The sequence below is a fragment of the Rhipicephalus microplus genome, chromosome X, assembly GCF_043290135.1.
Source record: "Rhipicephalus microplus isolate Deutch F79 chromosome X, USDA_Rmic, whole genome shotgun sequence".
Classification (NCBI taxonomy): domain Eukaryota; kingdom Metazoa; phylum Arthropoda; class Arachnida; order Ixodida; family Ixodidae; genus Rhipicephalus; species Rhipicephalus microplus.
Genome location: NC_134710.1, coordinates 303,978,585 through 304,000,204, shown reverse-complemented (window position 1 = coordinate 304,000,204; position 21,620 = coordinate 303,978,585). Strand labels below are relative to the sequence as shown.

Below are 21,620 nucleotides of genomic sequence, written 5' to 3'. Positions count from 1 at the left end.
CGCCCCCATCGGAAATGCAGCCGCCGCAGCCGGGATTCGAACCCGCGCCCTGCGGGTCAGCAGCCGAGTACCTTAGCCACTAGACCACCGCGGTGGGGCGAGTATGTTCAAGAGGCACTACTGAACTCGTTCTTCGTTTACACAAGTGTTTGACGTGTACTCGCTTTTTTTTTTTCTTTTTTCAACGGTGGCGTGTCTAAAAAACTGCCCATATATCGGGAACGTCCAGTAGTCGATTTTTTTTTCTTTTCTTTCTCTTGTTACCCGTTAGCGTACGTAATACTTCCAAGTGCCTCTTTTATTTCTTTTTCTTCAATTACACCAAAAAAAGGTATGCAGAGGCTAAAGGTATAACAATCCCGGACAGAGACCTCTATACCCGTTTCACGAAGATGCGGTCGTTCAACTTCGCGAAATTGACGGCGTATATTTTCCGAAATGGTCTAATAGCCAAAAAACGGTGAGACCCTGAATAAGTGCCTTGAGGCAACAGCGTCTTTTTGCATGTGGCGGGAAATCTCATTTTAAATCTGGGAAAGCGTGCCTGTTATTGGAGTGAACAAATGATCTGTCGCGTATTGCAGGGTCACTCAGTTACGCATGTCGATAGCGACTTTCACCGGCCTATAGCAGTGTAGCAGTGAGACAAATTTTCCTGCATTTGTACTTCGTGGCAGGGTTGCCAACTGTAGGGTTATTACCCCATAGAGTTTCCCAATATACACTAGAGGGAACTCTGGCGCTAGTGTCTATGGGAGCTGCAATGCACGGCGCTTCAGCGAGCATGGGAATGATGGGTAGCACACACATTTGTCTAAACTTCGTACTTCTGGCCTGCTTTTGGATCCGTGTGTGTTCGTGTGGCTTGAAGCTGTTTTCTCACGAAAAAAAAATCAGCAAATGTTCAGTGATTGCGCTTCACTACCCTATTTTTTAAATTACCTTTCTAAATTGGGTCACGAAGTTCAAAAGGGTTAAATCTTTTTTTCAAAACGAAATCGAAACACAACAATAAACGAGGCCACAAATACGATTCGCCGCCCGCAAGTACGAAGACTAGGCAAATGTGTGTACTACCCATCATTCCCATGGTCGCTGAACGATCGCAGCGCCAGAGTGCCCTCTAGTTAATTTTTAGAAACTCTATGTATTACCCTACTTGTTGGGCCGATCTCGGAGGCACCCCTCCGCATGTGTCTGAACGTCGTATTAGTGTACGTTATGTTTACGTTATGATTGTTACACAGCGCTATTCCTAGGCGTAGGGTAAGATGGGAAGTAGTAAACAAAGATGTGTCTGGTAAAGTAGCCTAATTATGACCTTAACGTATGGTATTTTTTTTAAATTCGTTGGCAACCCTGCTTCATGGTTGGACGAGTCGTCACGCTGTGTGTCGACGCGAGTTGTGTTTGTCTCAAATCGCCGCTCCTACTGATATAGTAGAGGTCACTGTATAGCCAATTACCTATCGTTAAAGAAGGAATTACACGTTGCATTCTAATCGAAGCCGACGTCCTAGCGTGGAAAGTTTTACGAATATTACATGTGGTAAAGGTGCCCGATTGAATAAATTAGTGGTACCGGCGATCCAGTGTTCTGTAATGGATCTCATGAAATGTAAATTTGGCGTTAATTTACTCCCATTATATACTAGTCGGTCGTTTTCTGCGAAGTTATAGATGAGAACAATTAAGACTTTGAACGAATGATTGATCAATCAGCGCTCCAATGGCGTGGTTGCGACGCTGTCGATTGTGGCGCAGTATATGACGCGTCATGATCAATGGCTTGTCTTGTGCTGTGCCGAAGCGCGCGTTAATCCGAGCGTGCGCTATACAAGGGAGCTTTCGAAAGCTGTTTGTTTGAAAGTGTTAATTTGAAAATAGGGTGACGTCTGTTATGCGAGACACGGTGTTAGTGTTTTAGTTGTTTCATCGTGCATATTAGTTAAGGTGATGCTGAATACCTCTTCGTCTCTGTGGACTAATAACAAAACGCTATAGGGCCCTAGCTAAACCATCAACAGACTCGTGCTCGCGTGCTGCTCTGCTATATCAGGTGCATGCGCGCGTTGCGTTTTCATCACGGACGCTGAGCAAGGGAATTCGGAGAGATGGACGGACGAGCCGAAAGCTGTGGACTCCACAGGTGCAGCGTCGCAACTAAATTTCGACCTCTGAGAGGCTTGGGAGCCCTTAAACAATTGAAAGGAAACGGCATATATTTCTTTACAATCAAGCTTACAGCGTAGAGCTCAGTATTCGTTTCAGTCAAAGAAAACAACAAAACAAGCTTCAAAACCTCTCGATGGATGATTAGACGCCTGTGAACGATTGCAACACCGCCCCCCCCCCCCCCCCCCACGCGTTCCCAGTAAATATTATGTTGCAGCTGTTTTGCCCGTCACACGAGGGCTCCGAATGACGACATACGACCCGTGCGTGTTTCCCGCTTTCATGTATGAAAGGTACACCTGTCTAAAAACCCATTGCTATGGGTAGACCACCGAAATTGAAGACACTGTAAAAGTAGCATGCATGCATATGCTCGACCAAGTAAGAAATTCGCCTTGCTGAAAATGGTCGCTGAGCCACTCACGCTCTACCACAGCTACCACAAAGCGGTTAACACTAGCACTCCTCTGAAGTATTCGTAAAACGTACCCATCCTCCCCTCCCGTCAGCAATATATAGCTTCGCCGGACATTCGTTTTCGTAACGAGGAACGATGGCCATTTTCTTTGTGGATACCGTTCGCGATATGTTTCTGAGAGCGACCTTACTAGTATATAGCCGTAAACGTTAGAAGCACGGTGTTGTACCTGTTGGCTCATTCGTGTTTGAGTAAGTTACGAACCAATCGTTTGTATAACTCGCAGTTTCGTTAAGCCGCGCATGACTATTTATTCAACATAACGACAAAAATGGTATAGTTAGTATGAATATCGAATTTATACTACATGCCACTACATGCAATGATAGACCACGCGTAGGAAGAAGTATCTTTTACTAACTTATTTATTTATTTATTTATTTAGTTACAGTACCTACAGCGCCCGCGAGGGGCATTAGTGTAGGGGGAGATAACGATTTTGAAATGCAGAAAGGCGACACTCCATTAACACTGAGTTGAACATAAAAGAAATACAGATACATAATAAAGCATCCAATGGTGACACGTAATAAACATTGACGTGTGTGAAGGTACAGCAACAAGAAAATATATATATATATATATATATATATATATATATATATATATATATATATATATATATATATATATATATATATATAATGCATACGCACACACACATATATATATATATACATATATATACACAAACAGATAAAAACAGGCGAAAAAAAGAAAGAAAAAAGATCTGAAGCGTAGATCGCTAGAGAGATGAAACGAAAGTGTAGGCAACTTTAATGTGTGCTCAGGCTACGATAAAATATGATGTTCCAGCGCAGTGGCGAATGTTTCCCTGGACGCGGCTACAATTTCATGAGGTAGTTTGTTCCATTGCTTAATTGATCGCGGAAAAAATGAATATTTAAAAAGGTTAATTCTGGTAGCGAACTCGCGCACTTTAAGGGGGTGATCAGTTACGAGCAGATATATACGTAGGCTCCGATATGTAGTTTTCTTTGTGAATACCCGTTAAACCATGGAATATTTTGTGAAACAGAGATAAACGTAAGAATTTGCGCCTGTCTTCAAGAAGAGGCCATCTTAAAGTACTCCTGATTTCGAAAGATCTTTTAGAAAAGTTGTAATCACCCGTGACGAAACGGGCCGCTCTCCGCTGCACGCGTTCTAGAGCGTCGATGTTCACCTTAGTGAAAGGGTCCCACGTGCTGCACGCGTATTCCAAAAGTGGGCGTAAATTCGACATATACAGGATTTCTTTCAGGCTGGCCGGTGCTTGTTTAAAGTTACGCCTTAAGAAGTTTAATGTGTTGCTGGCCTTTGTTACGATGTAATTTATGTGGGCATTCCAAGTCAAATTGCTGGAAAAAAATGACTCTTAAGTACGTATATTCTGTTACAAGGGACAGCTTTGTTGTATTCATGACATAGCTTATCTGTGAAATCTATAGAGTAGATGGAGAAGGGGGAGGGAGAGTAAAGGGCATCGCTCTCTGGATTTCGGGCCGACTGGTTGTGCCCCCGCGACCTCCGACGGCAGTGCAGCTCTGGCCGACTGGCTCGCCCTACGCCATCTCCTGCCGCCGAAAAGAGCTCTCGCTGAGTGGTGCCCCGTCCTCGGACTCCTGCGACCGTGTCCATCTTTCCTATTTCCTCTTTACTTCCGTCGTTTTCTGTCGTTCGCTGTCCCTGCGCCTCGCTCTCTCCTTCCTCTATCTATTTACCTTTTAATCCTATCCTTTTAATCCCTCCTTACCGCCACCCCTCATGAGCTACTGTTGAGGTGTCGCACTCTGATGCAGACAGTTACGGGGCTCAGTTTTCTCGTCTTTTCTCTTTAAGAATCATATAAGAGAGGAGAAAAGAAATGCAGTAAGGTTAGGTAGACTTCATCCAGTTAGTTATCCTGTATACACCTGCAGTATGCAGGTGTATATTGTATACACATGTATACTAAGCAGTTACTATAATCTATAGTAAATGCCAGACAGCACTTACTAAGCCGGAATTTTCGAGCGCATAATTAACTGCTTGAAGAGAGGAATGACAGTCCGCCGTTGTTAGTAACTGCACCCGTTGCTACAGTTTTGCTTTTTTTTCCTAATAGTTTCCGTGCATTACTCGATCTGTGTGTTCCTACTTCCGTGCATGAAGGCATGAAAGGAAACTTATTAAAAGATGTTGTTGGGCTATCGTACTGCGAAACATTTATGACGAAATGATTCTGTATCTCTTATGTAGCTTAAACCCGCCGTCGACGAATGGTATCTGAGCGGGCTTATCAGCTGTTCAGCATGTTTGTACTAATGTGATTTACTCGTCGTACGAGGTATAGCTTTACTAGACTGGTAAGTGGGTGTGCGTGCAAACGAACAAAAGCGCAGAAACCGCGGCGGTTGACTGTTGAACAGCAGCAACAAAATACATATCCAGCTTTGTTGTTTGAAAACGGCCACGAACAGTTTTTTTTTCCCTCGGACCGTGACCACAAAAAGATCGTGTAGCATTCTCATCTCCAGCGGCTGCTGCACGGAATTCGGCTCTGTGTCGTTTTGGAAGCGTATCGCACCGCTCTGGTGTCACATCCGCTCGGGCTTTTTCGGGCGTGCTAGCCGCAGGCTCGGTGGCTAACCTCCGCTATATAGCCGCCACCGTTATTTTCCTATGGCCTTTCGTCATTTGTGAGGAGCTCAGACGCTTTGCACAGGGCTTGAGCTCTTTTTCTCCCCGTCTCCTTCCTTCTTATCCCGGCCGGCTTTTCGCCGACCGCCCTCCCGTGTGCCGAGCCCGGGAGGAAATTTCTTCCCCTCGGGTGCGTTTAATTTCTCAGGCCGGTGGTCGCGCAGATTGAGGCTGCCGCTTCGTCGGCTCCGGTTTTTTCCGATTGGTCAGCGTCGTCGCCTTTTCTCGTGCAGGGTGCGTTCGGGAGTCTCCGCAGAAAGCTCTCGTGGTGTGTCTCCGAGCCTCGCGGTGGTGTGCAGGTTTAACGCCTCTCTGGTCGCGGTTAGGGCTTTGCCTCAAATTTTGTTTCCCTACCCGCCTGAATAAGTGCGGCCCCGTAGAGAGAGAGTTTTCAGAAACCGTGTCCCTCATTTCTCTTTTGTTCAACTTTCTTTTGTCTTTTTTTTGGGGGGGGGGGGGGGGCTGAGCGTTTTCCTACGTATGCTACTGGCTGGGTCGCAACTTTTCGCCCCTTTCACTGTGGGCTCCGCGTGATTCTGAGCCAAATGCACCCTAATGCCGCTCGTTTAAAGCTGGCTCCAAACTTTCGACTGCTGCGGGGATTTTGTTTTTCGCGCGCTGTAATAAGCTGCGAATAGGTTTCCCCCCGAAAAGACCGCATGAGTGTCGAAAGAGCGCCTGGTTATTTTTCGCGCGTGCGGTTGATGTCTGGCGCGTCGAGTTACCACGCGTGCTGTGTACGTGCGTGCTGCACGGCCTTGCACCGTTCCTTCTGCATTTGTTGGGCCATACGGGTGGAATTCGCAGCGTGGGTTTTCCCTATTGTGGTTGTAACTGCTGAATAGCTTTGTATTCTTTTTTGACGTTTTTTTCCCCCTAGGTTCATGATGTTATCAACCGTATATGCTTACGTCGTGCTGCAAAAAACTGCAGGAAAGTAGCGTATGCCGTTGAACTAAACGGGCAAATATTCTTGAAGGTCGTCTTTGGCTTAGGTCAAACTCAATGGTTCAATAAGGCTCAGATAATCGTTACATATTCCACGCGTTAACTGACTGTAATGATCATAGGCTGGGCCACCCCACTTGTCCGCCAGCGACCCATTCGCACTTCATTGCGTCCCCCAATGTGGCCTCTGAATGAGGAGGGATCGGAAGTGCCCGTGTCCACTCGAATGCTATAAGCGCAAGGAGTTTTCACTATTGGCCGAGCCCCAACTCGCATTCTCCTGGCTTGTCTCGCGTCTCAACTCAAGATGGCGTCCCCCCCCCCCCCCCCTCCGCACACACACGTCTATGTCGCTCATTAAAGCAGCACTTCATCGTATTGCGGAGCCCTCGCTATCTGCCGGGCTTTGTCCCGGCAACCTTGATGTCCTTGGGTAGCATGCGAGGGTTTATTGGTCAGTCGCAACCTCTAGCAGAGATCACGTGACCCGTGACGTACTTCGGCAAAAAAGTGTTCCACACTCGCCGCCCTGGCCGTAAGCGGCGCTGGGTGACGCTCCCACATAAATAGCCTACGAAAAAAGTGAACGAGGGATCATCATCCTCCGCCGTAGCTCAAATGGCAGAACGGCTAATTCGAAGGTTGTGGGTTGAAATTCCACCTACGGAAGGGGTGATTTTTCATCCGCTTTAGCGCCTTTCAATTTAAGTTATTATCATTAATACAGCTAAGAAAACACAAATACTGGCCCCTATGCATTCCTTGGCTTGGCTGTCGATATGGTTGCGCCTTTACTGCAATTGCCAGGCTTATTAACGTTTGCGCTGCCTTATCCCCGTCGCGCGAGTACTGTGCTCAGCAATGCGTTTTTTTTTTTTTTTACCAGCGGAGCTGCTCCATAAGGCTGGGCCTAATGACAGATGAGTGTGCGCGTCACATGTCGTGCTCGGGTATCCCAGATACACCCACAAACGACTTAATTAACTGTCTCGGTCGCGCACAAAGTGGTAGAGGAGTGTTTCGCTGCTAAGGACGTGACGGCTAGTTCCATTCCCGGGATGAACAAAGGAAGAAAGTAAGAAGGGAGCATTGCGAAATGCGATGAAGATATGGGTAGTTGCTCTGGCACACACACACTTATCCCTATTTTGCCGATAGGAGAAGGGTTCGTAACTTTGTTTCTCTCTTTTTTTATGCACGTATAGTTTAGTTATCACTTGCCCTTCGTAACGACTTAATGCCTTTAACGTTCTACTACTGCAGCGCATGCCGGCCAAGAACGCTTGTGTTGACTGTGCTTTGAGAGCTCGGTAAAAAAAAAAGTCAGCTAGTCAAAATATAGCCGGAGCCCTCTGTTACGGCACCCCTGCCCTTGAAGAGCAAGGCAATGAGTTTATGACGCCAACTCCACCCTGACTGTACCTTGGGGGCTCGGTGAAAAAAAAAAAACGCAATCAAAATATAACTGGAGCCTTCCATTACGGCAACAATATACCCTTGAATAGCAAGACAAGGAGTTTATAACGCCAACTCCCCCCCCCCCCCCCACCCTTCTTTTTTTTCTTTAACTCGACTTCACCATCCCAAATGTCTTGCTCTTTTTTTCACCTTTTTTCTGTATATATAACTGTTTGTTTGTACTCTCTTATTCTCTGCATTTTATTCATCTGATATGGAGCGCAGACAGGTGACTTTCACCTTGCCATCGCGAAGAACCGTCTAATGCATTCGGTTCGGCTTCGTACGGCGTTGTCCATTGCTGGCGTCGCGATTTGACGGCCTCTTAGTTCTTTCCCTACTGCTATTCGGGCCGCTCTTGTGCCTCTCTTGAAGCCCGATAATGGTTTCCTTCTTTTTTGGTGCTGCGAACGCAAGCTTCTATCGAGTGCAAAGGAAGACGTCCATATATGGGATTTCGCCGCATGCGCGCGCCTGTGGCGTGTTTGCGTGTGTATATATATATACAATTTTCGACGAACTGTGTATGAGACTCGGCATGTCCGGATATACCGTGCCATCTGCAATGTGCTCGTACTTTCTTTTTTTGTCATTTTCGTGTCTTTTCTGTGTTGCACTAGTAAGAGCGGTCGTTCCTCTTCGGCATGTTTATTGAAGCGCGCACCGACCGCAAGCGTGTCGGGCATATCACACGCCCGCTTGCGACAGCCGTCGTTCGTGGACCGTTCGAAGTGCGCTCGTTTACGTATAGCTTCGGCCTTCGCCGAATCTAGGGGAAATAAAAAAAAAAATACAAGAAGAAAGCCTGATGAAAAGCAATACAAGGTGAAGGAATGCGAAAAAAATATTAAAAGAAAAGTGTTGGCAGTGGGGTGATTTGGTGGATGCGTATGTGTATAGCGAGCCGCATCCGCCAGTACGTGGCGCGGCGCCGCCTGTACGCCGCTCTGGCAAACTTGGCTGCCGTGTCCTCTTCGAACGCGTGCTTCACTATGTGTGTGCTTGTGTTTATATACACATGCACACCGATGTTTCGGCGAAGATGTCACGTCGCCAAACGAAACTCCGAAGCGCCGAGTGGTGATCGCCCGTGTCACGGTGTCTGCGCTTCGCGAAGATGGCCACATGCGTCAGTCCCGTTTTTACTAGTCTATCCCTATATGTTTCGTTTGCCGATTCATCGCGTCGCTTTTTTTATATACTTTTGATAATGCGCGGCCCACGCAGTTTATCGTACGGTGACCGTTATACCGTCTATGCTCTTCTAGTACGTGGTGCGGTATTGGAATATTGCATGGCCGATGAAACGAGCGCCACCCCCGCATTGGCGTTCTGGGTTCTCATCGAGGGCGTGTAGTGTGTGTAGATGTATAGATGCGCGCGCTATAGATGGGTGTAGTGGAGAGGGCAAGGGTAAAGAAGGCGCGGTTCGAACTGTCGTGGTGTCGGCTTTACATGCAAGGTCAGGCTTGGAAGACGTCGTGGCGCTAGTATACACGTGTATGTGTATACAAACGACTTACTTAGAAACGTTGCGCGAGAGCGACTGGAGAAAAAGAAAAACGCAGAGGGATACGCACCTGTTCTCGCGAACTATATTTAGTACACGCAAGTGCGACATGCCTCGCATGAATCGCACTGCTCGGGCGTCGTGCGTTTCTTCTGTTTGCGGCATCCACGAACGTGTGTTACAATACGCGCATGAAATTTTCAGTGCACTTACAGGTGCTGCATATATTGAACCAAGGCTTTAGAAATGAAAAGTGCGTCGGGAGTGAATGGAACTGAACGAAAACCATTCGCACCAGCGTAAAGTTAAACACGGTACTGTTTTTCCTCTTACATAGCCCATTAATTATGACTGATCACCGGTTTTTTATTTTAAATCACCGATTGAAAACCAGAAATGTGATCGTAGAGTTGTAGGGTATCAATTGTTTCCGTACGATACGTCTCAGGAATCGTTTTTGCGCTCAATGCAAAAAATACCCGCTCAAAAAAAAAAAAAAAAAAAAAATCCAACCACTCGCGACGGACCTCTAGCGCACTGCTATCGGGCTCCTATCGAGCTTGTAGTCAGTGAATCAAACATTTCGAGTCAGCACCAAAGCACCATAGCGACTGGACCGCCGTAGCTCACGCATAGGTGGGATAGCCTCCCGGAGCGGATACTCAGTCTTTCCTGAATTTTTTTTTTTAAGTGTCGTGCCATATGGCGTTCCGTTGTGCACTCGCTCTCTCAGGTTGTCCCCCACCCACCTTAACCCTTTCTGAGTTCATCAATATTTTTCACATCATAACCGAAACTATGCCCGAAAAGTTCTCTAATAGCGTACTTACAAATAGTATGAAGCAAGTTTCACCAAAATATGACCATTAGTTTACAAGAAAAAAGTGGGACGTATGACCCATGAAGTGTCTGAAAAAGTGGGACAACACCTGTTCCATTGTCTCACGAGGGCACCAAGCTGTAATCGTTTTGCCGAACTTCTATAACAAAAAGGACCCGATGTGGGTGGTACAGAGGGCCACTTCAAAAACTGGGCAAGAAAAAAAAAACTGTGGGGTATCTTCTTTCCAGATGTGGTACAAAATCTGCGCCTTTGCCTGTTGTGGTCAGCCCTGTGACTCTCTCTGAGGCATACATCAACCGTTCTAGCTTCTTTCTGTCTCTTTGGTTTGTGTATATAAGGACGAACACCTTAGTTACGCCTGAATTTCTGCCCATATATAAATTTGTAATGAATCACGGCAAGCCACATCGACGCGATGTCACTCAATGCATTGAATGCTGTTAGCGCGTTTACAACTGCTGTGTCATATTCGTGAACTCTATTCAAGCCTTAGACATTAGCTTTTTTTCACAGATCTTGTGTATTTGTTTTCTCTTTCGCTTCCTGGCTCTCTAAAGCATCCATTTTGTCATTCTCTTTCTTTGGCCCTCAGTTTCAGAAACAGCATTTTAGTCGAAACTTTTGGTCTAATCGCCACGGCTGTCGTAGTGGTAAAAAAGGATAGAAAAGAACATGATGGCCTTCTTTTTCCGCAACAAAGTGATCTTTTGCTACGCAGCAATGCCCTTCTAACTTGCAAGGCAAAAAGAGCTGTGCATGCGTGTTACGTAGTTAGGTAGGCTAAGTAATGAATTGCTTCATCTTTTGGCAAGTGCACTTCCAACGTGATTTTTGGCTGATAAGTGCTCCCATTTCATGCTAAAATTACTTCTCTCAAGAGTTATAAAAGCAGAAAAATACCATAAATCTAGAACATTAGCTATCTGTGACACAATGTGACACCACTTGTACAAAAAAAAGCTCAACAGCACAATGCGAATTTAAGCTCAACTTATCACCGATACCATGCATTGCAATTGCGCCACATACATATATACATATTGGTTTCTTAGTGTTCCTGATACACTGTAGCGGAAAAGCAGCGAGCCGATGGCAGCTGAGCACGAAGCGGCGGAGAAAGGTTTTACCGAAAAAGAAAAAGTGAGACACTTTCGTCCCATTATCCCTGAAAGTGTTAAACCGCTGTTCTCTCTGCAGATATTCGCACTTTTGTTAGCACAACTGTTCATCATTTCAAAGGCGTTTCTCTGGCCTACTATTTTGTGCTAGTGTTTATAGTGTGTATATGCTGTAAAATGTGCTACATTTGTAACGCAAGCAATCTACGTGATGTCCCTAATGTATGTTTAGTTGTTACCCCCTCTCCGCTGTTTAGATACGCCTCGTTACAGGTACAAATAAAATGTACATGTATAAATAAAATAGAACAGAAAAGGTTAAGTAACGTTTATTTCTGTTTCTACTGGACCTACATAAAGAGGGAAGGCAGCAGTGAACCGTTTCAGTTAAATTTAAAAGAAGCGTGAACAATGAAATTGACTATAAAACCAAGCATGGCATTCTCTCTCTCTTTTTTTTTAAATCTGAGAACGAGCGTAATGATGAAGTACGTCACTGTAGCGTATACGTATACATGGGTCACGCGCGCAGTTCTACATAAATAGAGCTTTTTTAATTTTTTTGTATCCTTCGCGATATTTTGTTCCCGGAGGGGCGCATGTCACCGCACACTGCGTGCGCGTACATGAAAAAAAAAAAAAAAAGAATGTCGTGTCTCATCGTGCAGTCGAGTCGGCTGGTTTCGTTTCGCGTCGACCCCCGGAATGCAAATCGCACGTCCGCGCGATATGTCGGCGGCGCGTGCGATGCTCCTCTCGAGCGTCCATTTGCATGGCCGGCCGGCAGAGCGCGCTTTGGCATGCAAATGCAACGCGTCCACGGACGTCGCCGGAGGCCTGGCTGTCGCCCTTCAGGGCCGCTGACGTCGCGCGAAGCTGCAACGCGAGGAAGTCGCGCTCCGTGGGGGCGCGCTGCTGTAGGTGCGCTCGCCCTCTCAGATTGCTGCCCCCCCCCCCCCCAACTCTTTTTAAACCGCTGTTCTCGCTATAATGCGAGACGCGTATGATGCATGTATACGATCGACCGGAGGCCCCGTCACGTCCGGTTCGCAGTGTATGGTTAGGCGCCCGGGTATAATAAACTTTTTTAAATCTCGAGCGCGATGTTGGACGGCATTGGTTTGCTTTGATGGAGAGTCGGGTTCGCTTTTCATCAGAGAAGGAGGTTTTAGGTCAGGTCAGTTCGCGCTGTTTGTCATTGACCGTGTGCATGCTTGCGTATTGGTCTATGCCTCCGAATGACGACGTGCATCATGCCACATTGATACGCTTGACTTTCTTTTGAGAACTCTGTGTTATGAGGTTTCACATTTAGTGCCACATATTTTCGTGCGATGCTCTGTGCGGGGCGAAACGAAAAAAAAAATTATAGAAGCGTTGCTCCAATTCGACCCCCCCCTCCTTTTTTTATCATTTACTTTGTATACTTCGCTTAAAACTGAACGGAATGTATGTATTACTGAATGGAATGTATTATACGTTTTTGGCATAAACAATCGCGGCTGCACTTTTGAGCTGCCCTGGGAAATCATCCGGGAGTGGTATATGGGGTGTCGGTGAGTGTCGAATGTGTTTTTGATTTCAGTGAAACCGAGCTGTCTTGTATTCACATTTCATGCGCGCTTATTGAGATCATTTAGAAGCTGAGGATTCACGCGTGCCGCGTCTCAACTGATAACGGACGCAGTTAGTTTGAGGCAACATTTTCTCTCTCTTGTATACGCCGAGGCCTTGAGTGTTGTACTGTTTGTTTGTTCATTGATCGCATAAAACATTCCGAAAGTAAATGATTGTTTCTGTAGCTTGAAGGATGCGGCCACCTGTCTGTGGTCTTTATTCCGGCCATGACGAAACGTGGAATCGACAAGAGCAGTTTGCGCTTATTGGTGCGTAACGGCGAAATAATTGCTCGAAGTTGAGACAAGGGCAGAAGGCACCAAAGTTTGTGTCTCTCGCCTACTCTGTCCTTGTTTCGCTTTGACGCTGTTATGCTGTGCAGTTACCTTGGATCATGTGGTCTTTTGAAATTGGTGCCTGCGTAGTTTCATATGCTCATTCTGTAGTTTCATATGCTTTGCTTGGTTTGTGATCGTCGATTGTTATAGCACACATCTATGTATAGATTAAGCGTCGCCCAAAGCGTTGTTTCTTTTCTTTCTTTTTTTTTGTTTTCCCCAAGCGATTTATGTAGCCCGTTTGTGTGGCATTACTACGTGTCTCGAGTAATGGCGCCGCGAAGGCCCCGCAAATTTGCGCCGGTCATTTCTCTCGGGGTTTTTCTAGTATCCATACCCCTGCGTGGCTTACGGGCGTACCTATGCATAATAGGGCCGCGCGCCGAATTGAGCCGGAGAATAAAGGATTTCTCGTTGTAAATGTTTGTGGGAAAGGGTGATTAATGTAAATTGTGTGCCTCATGTCGTAGGAGAATCAAGCGCCGGATGAAAGCGAGTCGCGCGAGTCAACTTTCTGCTTTAAGCGCTCGCTTCCCTTCGGTAGTCGTTTTTTTTTTTTTTTTCCGAACTTCGATGATTTGCCCCGCCGTCGGTGACGCAGCCGAGGTCTGGATGCAAGCGTGCTCCGCAGCGAAGGCGCGCGTCTGTTCGCAATTAATCCGCCCTATCCTCGCGGCGATCTATCTCCATTTGCCAGCGACTGGGTAGAGTGCGCGTATAAGCGCCTCGTTTCTTTGGGAAGGGGGCACGCGGTCAGATAGAGTTCCCGGGCCATACAGGCAGGCATCGGAGGGGCGCAATATGCGCCGGCTTTCATATCGCCTTCGAAGACGAGCGACCTCGGCGGCGACGACTACGCGGAAAGAAGACACCCTCCCCCTCCCGTGTACCCGCAGGATCACTTATTCCTGCCGGCCCGCGGCGGGGGTCAAGAGGTGGCTGGCGATCTCATTTCACGCTCCGCCGGCTCCCTGGAAAGAACTGATCGGCACCGCGCTGGCGGTGGCCGTGCACCCACGAGTCGCCATTGTTGTGGTGGCCACTTCTCTCTCTCACTGCGGCCGCCTTGAAACAACAGGGTCGCGCCGATCGGGCGCGGAGAAGTCGCGGCCGCGGAGGAAAGCCGATCCTGGTAAGAGAGAGAGGTGGACTCCGAGCACGTGCGTGCCATTGCTTCGCGCATACGTCGGCCTTTCCTCTTTGAACGGCCGATTGACCTCGTCAGGCTCGGTACGCTAGTGAAACCTCGCGAAAGGGAGAACTTCCGGACTCTGTACGGCACAAAGCTATTCGAAAAAAAAAAAAACTTTTTCCAACCACCTTGCTGGCTTCCGCAAAATTGAATGCCATTAATGAAACACTGGCGCCGATTGTTGTTTTCACTGGCGGCACTGTTCTGGCAGAGAGTGAGTTGCTCTTCAATCGTGTAGTGCGACGCGGGTTATCCATCACATCGTGACTTGCCCACATCGAAAAAAAAGAACAAGGCGTCTCTAAAGCTGTTTACACGTTCGTCTTTCAAGCCCCGTTTCATCTGATGATGAGCTTGCAATTTTCGGCGAGAAAAACGCAGAACAGCCTTTGCATTTAAAGGGACCGACATCCGATTTCTTTTAAACCCAGTTCTTTCCGACGTGACAGCTTGCACTTTGTAGTGTTCGTAGCTGCCGTAGTTAATCCCAAAAGCACGTAGTCTTTTTATAAGCAGTATTTTTTATCTGAAAGGCTCTCCACTTGGATGAGCCCTTTCATCCAGCGATGCCGGTAGCCTTTCTGTAGCATGCTGTCGTTGTTCTTCTTTCGCAGGAATTCCTGTAACTATGCTTAAAGGGGTACTGTCACAAAAAAATTTGGCTTCGCGTTTTCCCGCTGCAATGCGTTGCTCTAGGGCTGTTAGTCATGACACGACACATTTTTTGCTGCAGCACGCGATATATAATTAATTAAAGGCCCCTTATTGTCGACCAGTTTCGGTTTCGGTTTTAGAGAGCTCCAAAAACTGGGTGCAACTGTCGCCACCTAGCGTGTGCAACTCTTGACTACGTCAGCACGCAGAACTGTGACTCACTTCCTCACGGTCCGCATCAAGAATTCCTTTCGAATAGGAAACGGGACTGGAATGTCGCCAAACACAAAACTTTCTAAACGTGCGCCATGGCCACGCACTCGCAACCAGCCGCCGAGAAATATAGACTTCGGGGACTAACGCGGCAAAAGAAAAATGGCGGCTATGACGTCATCATAACTTGTTTTGTTGACCGCAGCTTGATGATGCGAGGGAAGTAGGGGGTCACCTCGGGGTCACCTCCGAGGGTGTCTGTAGCGCTATGGAGTCGGTCGCTCACGCAAACTTCAAAATTAATATTAAGTACCTTCCAAGCTACATTCGCTGTTATCTTGCAGATGATATACGAATGTTCCCGAGAATTGATCCCGCAGGCTATATCGGCCCCGAAATTTTGTGTCAGTACCCCTTTAACCACGTTTATTCTCAGCTTTACAAATATTTTTTTGAAAATGAGAAGCCGCTTCAATGAGACGATGTGGCTTTATACTGCAGCTTGTCTGCATTTGTACCGCGTTGAGTGCGCATGCACCCAAGGTTGTTGCGCCTGTGTCGTGGATGGCTTGTCCCGTCGTCGTTACTCTCTCGACATACGAGCCAAGCCAACACCACCTAAATATGCGCATATGCGCGGCCCTGTCGACTAGCACTACACGTCGTTTTCGAGACAAATCACAAATAAAAACAGGTCGCTTCGAAATCTTAGCGACCTGAAAACAGTGTGCCCGGTTTCATGATCCCGTGGAAAAGTTGTTCAAGAAGCGCTGACGAGCATGGCATGATTACGTCGTGCGAAGGCAGCACCACTTTAATGCTTACTACTAGCGCAGGTATATATGTACATTTTATGGAGTATTATCTCTCATTATAAAAAGAAAACAATAATTCAATACTAACAGGAAAATTGTACCGCGTAGACTAGCTTACGAAGACATCTCAGGGCACGTCGAATAATTGAAGTTGCTGCCACCAAGTGGTGCCACAGGCTATCTTCGCGATTTTTTAACGAATAAATAAAAATATAACCCCTCTTTTCACAAGCAAAACAGGGTTGGTTTGAGTCATTATGCGAGGCAATCTATCCATCTTCGCATGTCGTTGTCGTGACTTTGCAATAGTTTCACTAAACGATATCACGTGTATTGAGCCGTCGCTGTTTCGTATCCTCTGTTGTCGCCACAACGCCATCGTGTTCGCAATCGCTGAATGAGCGCTCAAGTCGAATGAAGAAGTACCAGTCGAAAGGTGCGGTTTCAGCGGTTGACTCGGTGGTGTAATGGTGGTGCTCCAAGGGTGGACGCTTTATTCCCGGAGCACGCAGTGCCGGTTCTATTGGCGTATGTCTACCATGTAAAATGGTTGACATCCATGGGCGAGAGAGGGTGAACAAACTATGCCTCAAATGAGCAGACGAAAGTTTTGTTCTCACAAGCTGGGTGGCTTCCGCATGCAGTCTGGTATGCCATGGTCCCTTGCTGCCAATTTATATTGGTCTACCAGTTTCCACTGGTGATTATTATTGGGATCGACGCCGTCGTTATTATTATTATTATTATTATTATTATTATTATTATTATTATTGTTGTTGTTGTTGTTGTTGTTGTTATTTTAAGCATCACCGTTATTTTGAGGATATCTGATGTTCGCGAACATCATTCTGCGATACTTGTGCGTATACAGCCTTTGTAAACTTATGCTTAAAGCCACAGAACCAATGCGTGCGTCGTTTCTTCTCACAAAAGCTGTTGTACTCGTTTACCGGGCTACAGTCGGGACTGGTGACAGGGTTTCGTGAGGCTAGTCTCGAATGAAACGAAACGTTTCTCTGTTGTAATCATATGTAGTCATACGTCAGCACAAAAAAAAAAAAGAAAGTGCAACTGACTGAGGCTCACTCGACAAGTATATTTTGCGCATATATAGTGCTCACTCGTACTCATCCTCAACCGGACTCTCTAAAAACTCGCCAAACTATTACTCGCCCGGACTCACTAACTCAGACTCACGGCCTGATATGAGTGTGAGTCTGTCTACCTATACGGTTGTGATCGCCGTTGTGTTGTACTTCAGAGGGCCAAGAATAGTCACGCCATGCCCTGAGAACGCAAAACCTATACGAGTTCGATTCCGAGCTGTGGACGCTGCACTGCAAAAGTGCTCGTGTTCTGTAATTGGACACCCGTCAGATAACCGTACATTGCTGCTTTTGTTGACGTTTTTATGAGTGCGGATGTCGAGGTTTCTAACGGAAGCCCGTATACCGTGTGTATGCGTGCGTGGCACAGTGGTTAGGGCGCTCTGCTGCCGACACGAAAGTCGTGGGTGCGATTCCGCTAGTGGTGGTCGTATTTCGATGAAGGGAATGGTAGAAGCCCGTGTACCGAGATTTGATGTGCAACCCCGGGGGGCTGAAAATTCGGAAGCCCTCCGCTATACTGCGTGCATGCCTGGTTTCGGCGCCTAAAACTTCAGAAGTGAAATTGTTATGATACCTATACACGCGTGTGCATGCATGCGTCGGTGTCGGGGCAATACGTGGATCAGGCTGTTGTAATGTTATTGCGTTGGTCGTGCTGTGTGTGTGTGTGTGTGGCCCCCTGGCTTTAGTGACGTCGTGTTGCTGCCATTGGCTTTTTCAGGCGACCCCCTTCGGCTGACGCGGAGTTCCGACAGAGCCCGCTGCGAACTCCCGAGGGCGCCCGACTGGCGGCATCGGTGGTGCGTACGCCCGACCTAACCAAGATAGCCGAAGCCGCGTCCTTCTCCCACCGGGGCAACTCGGCCAAGCGTGTATTTGGCTCCATCGAGAAGGGCCTGGACAGGATGCGTCTGATGCTGACCCCTCGCCGTAGGCTGGGCTCCGCCGCCGCATCCCACGACGCACCCAGGAAGGTCAAGGTGAGCCCCACTCTCTGAGATAGGCAACCTTGAGGCTTCTCGCGTTATTAGGGACATCTCGTGAAAGGATGAGAGGAAGAATGCCCAACAAGGAATGTTGTAACAATACTGATTGTTGGCCTAGTTGGTACTTGCCCAGTTGGCCACTTGTGCTTGTCGTTGAGTGTTTCTTCACTTTGTGTGTGTGTGCGTTATTTTGCGGCCAAAGCACGTCAGTAAGGAATGTTACTTACTCGTGCGAGGCGCAGTTATGCAAGTCTAGTGCGGCTGAGACACGTTTTTTAGCGATGTCATTAACGTAGAAGTTAAAAAGTAGCGCACCTAATACGCTGCCATGTGGTACGCCGTTTAGTATGGAAAGAAAACATTGGTGCGGCTACGTTGTAATACTCGGTATAAAGCTGACCGATTCGAGCAATTTTTCGAGGAAAGTACAGAGGCTGTGTGTTTTTGTTAGACGGCCCACTTTTACTCTGTTCGTTAAGCTAACGAAAACGACTATTTCTCCCTGCTCTACTTGTGTACGCCTTTCGTTGAAGCTCTTAAGTGTTTTGCCGAATCGCGTGATTCGAGGAGTTATCCGCAATACCTCCCATAAATAGAGGTGTGTACATCGGGGCCATGTGCACCGCTATAGGCTGGACAAATTTAGCGCGGGAAGTCCTTTTGTTCTACACGATTTGTCTATTGTGGGGCGTCATGCAGCCCCATCGCTAAGCACTACTCAAAAATCTCAAGAACAGCGAGACCAGTTCTTTTTGGCGGTGAACTTGCGGATGGAATCGCGAATTTTCTGGCCGACTTAGTCATCTCGAGTTGTGTTAACATACCCCGTTCTCGGCCGCACTTGCAATGGCGATTTTAAATCCGCTGGCCCCGTTCATTCCTCCACGCGAGCTCACAGAAGACTCGACGTGACTTGCGGATTTGAACTGTGTTTCGTCCCACTGCTCAGTAAGAGTGTGCCTACATACTGACCACATAACCTCACGCAAAGCGACGAGATTTGCGTGGTTCGAATACAGCAGTGTGAGCCGCGCTGCCGGCGATTTTGTCGGTCTTGTAGGTACGAAGTGAATTTCTTCGTCTTGCTGACGGATGCACGTCGGCCATTCTGCGCATTCCTTCGGAGCGACACGCGAACGGCGTTGAATGGTTGATCGGGTGCGTTCCTTGACGTAGCTGGCTCACGATGGCGCACGGGCGTCAATTAGTCCTCCAGGCACGTTGTGAACTGTAAAAGGGAAGAAAAAAAAACTTCATATATTAATAAATAAGCCAGAACTGCTGCCCAGCGACGGGGAAACCTCTCGCCTGTCCACAAGCGATGTTCGTCGTCCACCGCCACCACACCAAGAGCCATTGTTCGCGCTCGAGCTCTCCTCACCCATGTGCCTGCTCCCGCTTCGACGTCCCAAATCCGATTATCGTTTCAAAGACGTCGACGACTTTTTTTTTTTTTTCGCCGTGTTCCCCATAGCAGCGCTTTCGTCCTTCTTTAGTCGAGTGGAGGGAAATGTGGGTGGGTTCGACAAAACAGGCGAACAAAAAACAGCGCGCGCCGTGGTATCCCTTCTCCGGGGTAAATAAAGAGCTCGTCTCGCGGCGAGGCAGCTAGTTAAGCGCTAACCCGATTACGCTGTGCGCCGATTGGGCGCCCGGCACGGGTCGCATTGCGCATGTGCCGGTGTAATTGTTCCCTAATTGCGTCAGGGAGCGCCCGCCTTTTTGTAAAAGAGCGCGACTGCGAGCCGCCGGGATTCTCTCATCGTCGGGGCCGCCTCCTTGCGCCGTGTAATGAAAACTAAGTGACGCCTTCGTGCGGTGCGTGTGTGACAATGAACGCTGCTCACCAGCCATCCATCCCTTCCCGTCCTCGTCCGAAGGTTCTTTGTGCTCTGCACGAGCTTTCCCTGCGCTCTCCTTCGTGTCCAAAGCGGCAAGACGCGTGCAGCCGCGGCGGTGAAACGCGGCGTTTTTCACAGAGCAGGCTTTTCCGTCAAGCTTTGTCGCGCTGCGGCGAAGCACGCTTGCCAGGCAGTGGCGTCGTGAGATGTCTCGGCGCACGTCCGCTTGGGGGCTCCGCTCGTAAGAAAGACGTGATCAGTCGAGACTAAATATGACATTATATTGATACGTGCCGAACGGCTGATAATTATATGGTTTCATGCGCGTTTAATAAAGCGAGTGCTTAAGAAGAATCGAGAAGAGGGTTGCATCGCACGCCTCACAGGTACACAATTTCGCCGCGAGAATCGCATGGTGGTGTGCCACAGACATGTTCCTCGTTCGGCAGCACGTCTCACGAGATCGAGCGCTGTTCCGACGAACTGACTCCCCCCTCCCAGCGCCGCCTTCCGCGCAGAAGAACCGTGCAGTTCCGGGGATAACGTCGCTTCCTCCGCTGAACCACCTTGCAGTTCCGGGTATGGCTGCGTCTCCTCAGCCGAGCCACTGTGCCGTTCCGGGGAAGTGGTCTCGCAGAAGAGTCCCAAAACGCTATTTAAGGCCGTGCCGGCCCCATGTTAGAGGGATTTTGCCCCAGCCGACGTTGTCGTGCTGGCCGGCTCTGTACAAACGACAACCTGCTACAGTAAACGTTACTTTTGTTGCTGTTTTCAAAACGGATTGCCTCCCTATTTCGCCTTCGGGCTAAGGCTTCATCGAAGTCCGCTCGACTGCTCGCCGCTCTTCGCCACCGCTACCATCGCGACAGAGAAAATTCCTAACAATGGGCAGGGACATCACATCTACACATAGTTTGCGCGTTCTCCAGTTCGCTACGTAAGGACGGAACAGTTATAACTACGAATACGGCCCGGTGCCAGGGCGAGTTATGGTGCAGCAAAACTAAAAAATGAGTCGGTTTTATTTATGCAGGGAAAAAAAAACCTGCATATCCACGAAGTGAATGATGAATAAAACCTGCATATCAACGAAGTGAATGATGATGAGTGGGCGAAGTAGGGGAAATATTACAAACGTTCATAGGGGAAATTACAAATATTACAAATATTACATAGGGGAAATATTACAAACGTTCCTGTACGTTTCCTCTACGTTTCCTCTGCGTGGTTCAAAGCGGGTAAGCGATCGGGTTTTGGTGGGTAGCAGCAGTAGTCGCACGTAACGATTTCGGCGTTTTGTAGCCGCTTTCCGCGCTGCCTTCGTCTCCGCTTGCCGACGTCGACGTGCCTATGCAGCTTCGCGAGCCCTCGCAGTCTCCGGGTACGCTTGTCTGCTCTGGCGGGCCGCTGCAGCCTCGCGTGCCCGCTGCTCTGGATCCGTTTTTCAGCGTTGCAGGGCTGCAGCGGCTGTGCGAGCTCTCAGCTGTGCGTGCAGTTTTGCCGCCTTGTCTCCATTTTCTTTGCTGTCGAAGAGAGAGAAAGATCGCGCGCCGCAGTGCCGCCAGCGGCGCTCTAAGTGCTATGTCGCGCCAACAAGAGGACAAGGCTTCATTCACCCTTAAAACCTATGACGTGGCATATT

At 48.1% G+C, this 21,620-nt stretch overlaps 1 protein-coding gene across 1 annotated transcript in view; it reads left to right on the top strand.

The window, feature by feature from the left end:
- LOC119161343 (maternal embryonic leucine zipper kinase) overlaps positions 1-21,620 on the top strand; it is a 159,364-nt gene that overhangs the window by 80,934 nt on the left and 56,810 nt on the right. Inside the window, exon 13 of the mRNA XM_037413765.2 lies at positions 17,873-18,131. Within this exon, the coding sequence (XP_037269662.2) occupies positions 17,873-18,131 (259 nt within the window). The remainder of the gene's footprint in view (positions 1-17,872; positions 18,132-21,620) is intronic.